The sequence below is a fragment of the Mirounga leonina genome, unplaced genomic scaffold, assembly GCF_011800145.1.
Source record: "Mirounga leonina isolate KUSES-001 unplaced genomic scaffold, KU_Mleo_1.0 Mir_101664, whole genome shotgun sequence".
In the NCBI taxonomy this organism is placed as follows: Eukaryota; Metazoa; Chordata; class Mammalia; order Carnivora; family Phocidae; genus Mirounga; species Mirounga leonina.
Window position 1 is genome coordinate 23,145,714 of NW_023270175.1, and position 5,506 is coordinate 23,151,219.

At 43.8% G+C, this 5,506-nt stretch overlaps 1 protein-coding gene across 1 annotated transcript; it reads left to right on the forward strand.

Annotated features, from left to right (window-relative positions):
- The first annotated feature begins 527 nt into the window (after positions 1–527).
- Positions 528–782, forward strand: LOC118011598 (small nuclear ribonucleoprotein G-like). Its single transcript, XM_035006522.1, has one exon. The coding sequence runs from the start codon at positions 528–530 to the stop codon at positions 750–752; it is 225 nt and encodes a 74-aa protein (XP_034862413.1). The 3' UTR covers positions 753–782.
- The last annotated feature ends 4,724 nt before the right edge of the window (positions 783–5,506 follow it).

Consider the following 5,506-nt stretch of genomic DNA (forward strand, 5'->3'; position numbering starts at 1 on the left):
ACTGCCTTCGGCTCAGGTCATGATCCTGGAGTCCCTGGATCGAGTCCCGCATCGGGCTCCCTGCTCGGCGGGGAGTCTGCTTCTCCCTCTGACCCTCCCCCCTCTCATGTGCTCTCTCTCTCATTCTCTCTCTGTCAAATAAATAAATAAAATAAAATCTTTAAAGTAGTTGGAAAAAAAAAACACTGAAAAATGTAAAAGTAGGTATATTCAAACTCCCAACATTATTTTGGGCTTCAGTATTTTATTTATGCCCCAAACAGGATTTATTAATTATAATTTTACTCTTTTGGATTTTATTTATTTGAACAATCTCTATGCCCAATGTGGGGCTCGAACTCACGACCCCAAGATCAAGAGTTGTGTGCTCTTCCGACCGAGCCAGCCAGGCGCCCAAGGTTTTAATTTAATTTAAGTTTTTGGATTTAAAACAAACACATCAATGATAATTTCTAAATCTACTTCTGGGGAAAAAACACCTTTAAAAATACATAAAAACAGATCTTTGAGCTCGCCGAGTAGACACCATGAGCAAAGCTCACCCTCCTGAGTTGAAAAAATTTATGGACAAGAAATTATCATTGAAATTAAATGGTGGCAGACATGTCCAGGAAATATTGCGGGGGTTCGATCTGTTTATGCATCTTGTGATAGATGAATGTGTGGAGATGGCGACTGGTGGGCAACAGAACAATATTGGAATGGTGGTAATACGAGGAAATAGTATCATCATGTTAGAAGCCTTGGAGTGAGTATAAACAATGGGTGTGTTCATCAGAAGAAATCAACTGTTTCCACATATCCCCTCCATAGTACCTGTTTTACTACAATATAAAAATCCGGTCGTGTGCATTTTCATATTGAACTTTTTTGTTAAATAAACTTTTATAATAGTCAAAAAAATACATAAAAACATGTATATAGGGACACACTTTTTTTTTTTTGCCTCAGGCTCCAACATGGCTTGGAACGGCACTGTCAGATTTTGTACTTAAATTTCTGATATTTTGTTCATTATAGATTTTTTGCATTCATTTGGATATTTAAAATACTGCATTAAAAATGTGAGGATTTGGGGTGAGTGGCTGGCTCAGTAGGTGGAGCATGTGACTCTTGAGCTCGGGGTTGGAGTTTCGAGCCCCACATTGGGTGTAGAGATGACTTAAAAATAAATCTTTTAAAAATGTGAGGGTTTGGGTATCCCCTTAAATTTTGCAGCAGAGCCAAGCACCTCCCTGGCCTCACTCTAGCCCAGCCCTGACACCAGGGTAGTAGCTGTGGGGCTAGAGGGGAAAGAATCAAAGGGTAAGAAAGAGCAGAGTCTAATGGAAGTGATATTCTAGCCTCTTCTTTCATTTCAGAAGCATTCAGTGAGAGATCTTCTATCTGCAGCCTGTTCCACAAGAGCCGGAAAATTAAAGTTTCTCCCAAACATAGGGACCAATAATGAGAGTAAGATAATTTCATCCAGAATCTCTTGCCTTCATTTCAGGTAAGTGATTTCCATGTGGGGAAGCTTAAAACACAGGATTGAGCTGGGGTGGGGAAGATCTCTTTCCTGCTTCCTTATCTGATGGGTGCCTGAGGCTGAGCGCATGGTTAGACAGCCACCTGCTGGGGGTCCCCAAACGCATTGTACACAGGAAGGTTCCAGCCCCTGTGCCCACCTGGAAATCCCACAGGAACCAGAGTGGTTTTCATTCTGGTTATTTTTTTTAAATATTTTATTTATTTGACAGAGAGAGACACAGCAAGAGAGGGAACACAAGCAGGGGGAGTGGGAGAGGGAGAAGCAGGCTTCCCGCCGAGCAGGGAGCCCGATGCGGGGCTCGATCCCAGGACCCCAGGATCATGACCTGAGCCGAAGGCAGACGCTTAACGACTGAGCCACCCAGGCGCCCCTTTTCTGGTTATTTTAAAATGTTCTAAAGATGTCTAATAAAAAAAAAAACACCACCAAAATTGAACTAAAAACAAATCCCAGTGTAAAGAATCTATCAGTACCTTATAACAACAGCAAATCACATGCACACACATACTGATGTTCATCATAAAATTGAACACCTGAAAACAACCTAAGTGCCCCCAAATAAGGGGGAAGATAAATAATGATTTTCCACCTGATGGACATTTAGGCAGTCGTTAAAACAGATGGCCACGCAAAGTAGGCACCATGGAAACAGGTGCTGTGAAGAAACACAGTATAAGAAATCGCATACATTATTATTGTAATTATTTAGAATTTGCCTAGGAAAATAGACTGGAAAGAAATAAACTGCCCAAATGAATACTTACTGAGTGCCTATTCTATTCAAGATGCAGAGATATGCATTTCACACCTTCTCATTGGATCCTCACACTATTATGTGGTCCCCATTTTAAAGATAGGGAAAATGAAGGGACGCCTGGGTGGCTCAGTCGGTTAAGCGTCTGCCTTCAGCTCAGGTCATGATCCCAGGGTCCTGGGATCGAGTCCCGCATCGGGCTCCTTGTTCCGCGGGGAGCCTGCTTCTCCCTCTGCCTCTGCCTCTCTCTCTCTCTATCTCATGAATAAATAAATAAAATCTTAAAAAAAAAAAAAGATAGGGAAAATGAAGGTGTGACATTGTGATTTATAATAACAAATAGATATTTGTTCTTCCTCCGTCCCGTTTCTAGTATAGAGCCCTTAAATCCACTGGAATTTCTGAGGTGAGGAAAGAGATAAAGGGGTCGTTTCTCCTATTAATAAGGTGGCTTTTAGACCACACCCGAGAATGGGACTGGTTGCCAGAGGGGCCAACCCCATTTTCACCCCCTGATGTCCAGGGAGAGAAGGGGCTGGAGGTCGAATCAGTCACCAATGGCCAATGAGTTAATCAACCACGCCTATGTAATGAAGCTTCCATAAAAACCCAGAAAGATGGGGTTCAAAGAGCTTCCAGGTTGGTGGACACATGGAGATTTGGGGAGACTGGCACTCGGAGAGAATATGGAAGCTCCACTCCCTTTCCCCATCCCCTGCTCTACGCATCTCTTCCTTCTGGCTGTTCCCGAGTCATACACTTTCATAATAAACCAGTCATCTAGTAAAGAAAATGTTTTTCTGAGTTCTGTGAGCCACTCTAGCAAATTAATCGAACCCAAGGAATGGGTCTTTGAGAACCTCCAATTTATAGCTCATCGGTCAGAAGTACAGGTAACAAGTTGGGCTTGCATTTCCTTCTGAAGTGGGGGCTGGGGGGCAGGCTTGTAGGACTGAACCCTTAACCTATGGAATCTGAGGGTATCTCTGGGTAAATAGTGTCAGAACGGAGGTGAGTTGGAGGACGCCCAGCTGGTGTCAGAGAATCGGGAGTAGGGGAGGGGAAACCCTTGCCTCCACACACTGGAAATTGGGATCAGAACCCACCGAGAAGGTGAGAAAGGCTACTTAACAGAGTTCATAAACGCAGACCTAGGGAGCCAAGCACATTCAGTCTGACTTTAGAGCCTAGGGTTCTCCTCTGTGCTCTTTTGCCGAACGCTGACAGCACTTGGGCCAGGGTGACAGGACTCCCTGTGTCTTTTTTCTTTTCCAGTTTTTCCTCACCGTAGCTCTATTTTCGTAATTGGAAAGATTACTTTATTAATTCAAACCAAAATAAAGCCTGACTGGTAGAACTTCAACACAGGAAAGAAAGCTTTTTAACGATTCTCCAAAGGAAAAACAGTAACTTTAGTAGCCTCCAGGGGGGCAAGGAAAAGAGGCAGGAAAAGAATTTAAGAGAATGTTGGCTCCAGGTAAGTCCCTCACTCCCCAGTGAGAAAGAGCAGATCAAGCTCATCTAAATCAGATGACGACGGGAACAGATGGCTGCCTGAGGGACCACTGGGTAGGCAGTGGTCACTGGAACCTTGAGGGGTGGGGTGGAATCAGTGACAAAGGTGGCTGTGAGCCAGAGTTGCTCATCTAGGGGCGCCGGGGTGGCTCAGTCGGTTGGGCGGCCAACTCTTGGTTTCGGTGCAGATCATGATCACAGGGTCGTGAGATCGAGCCCCGCGGCAAACCCCGTGTCAGACTCCATACTCAGCTGGGAGTCCGAGTCTCTCCCTCTGTCTCTCAAATAAATAAACAAATATTTACACGAAAAGAGTTGCTCATCTACACGGTCTAACTGGAAGGTCATCAGTAGAGCAGTTGGCTTTCTAAGAACAAGCTTTAAAGTCAGACAGATCTGGATTTCAACCCGGGTGCAGCTGTGTGACTTTGACCAAGTCCCTTGACCTCTCTGAGCCTTGTTTTCTTCATCTGTAACCCAGTCTCCCTCAAAAAGTTGTCATAAGCATCTTAATAAGGCTTAAGAAGCTAACACATGTCAAGATTTTAGAACAGAGTCTGGCACATAGTATGTGCTCAGTAAACAGTAACAGTTATTATTATTTCCAAGAAGACTATTTCCTACGTATTCTGTGGAAACACAGTATGATGTTTCTACCATAAGAAATCCATTCCTTGGGCGCCTGGGTGGCTCAGTCAGTTAAGAGTGACTCTTGGTTTCAGCTCAGGGAGGGTGATGACCCTGCCCTTTTCATTTCCTGTGAAATAGAAAAGGTTTTAAAAAATGTAAAGAAAAGAGAGGCTTCTACTTGGGCTTAGTGTGGGGCACGGGGAGGCTGAATATAAGAAAAACAGTAGCACCTTTTAGTTAGAGGAGGCAGTGGGAGGGTTCCCGACCTTTCCCTTCATTGCTATCAATGCTTTCTGGAAAAATAAATGTAGGCCTTTATATCCACGGGAGAGGTACATGCCCAAAGCATGAAATCCTGCAGAGGAGCCTGAGTAATCGATGGGGGAGCCTTTGTGCCTTATTTGAACTGAGGGCCATGTAGCCCCAGAGGGGGTTAGTTAAGTTTCATGGTGAAGGATGTGAACTTGGGAAGCGGACTGCCTGCGTTTCAACCTCTCTGCCAGATACAGCCTGGAGGACCTGTGTCTCATGTCCTCACCTTTGAAATGAGAATGATAATAACAGTACCTATTTCATCTTGTATTAAATGACTTGATAACATCTCAAGTGCGTGGGGCGCCTGGGTGGCTCAGTCGGTTAAGCGACTGACTCTTGGTTTCGGCTCAGGTCGTGATCTCAGGGTCATGATCTCAGGGTTGTGAGATAGAGCCCTGTGATGGGTTCTGTGCTCAACACAGAGTCCACTTGAGATTCTCTCTCTCCTTCTCCCTCTCTTGACTGCGCGCTCTCTCTCTCTCTCAAAAAAAAAAAAAAATAATAATAATAATAACATCTCAAGTCCCTAACATGGTGCTCAGCACTTAGTAAGTGCTCAGTTACAGGTAGCTGTTTGCTTTGTTACCAAGGCACATGGATGAGCAAAAGGCCCTTTAATTTAAGAAACAGAAGACATTTCATTCAACTGCTTTTAAAATTAAGAGTTTATAAGTCATGGAGATGAAAAGTACAGCATAGGCAATAAAAGTAAAATAAAATAAGGAGTTGAAACCACAAATACTATTTGCAAATGATTAAAG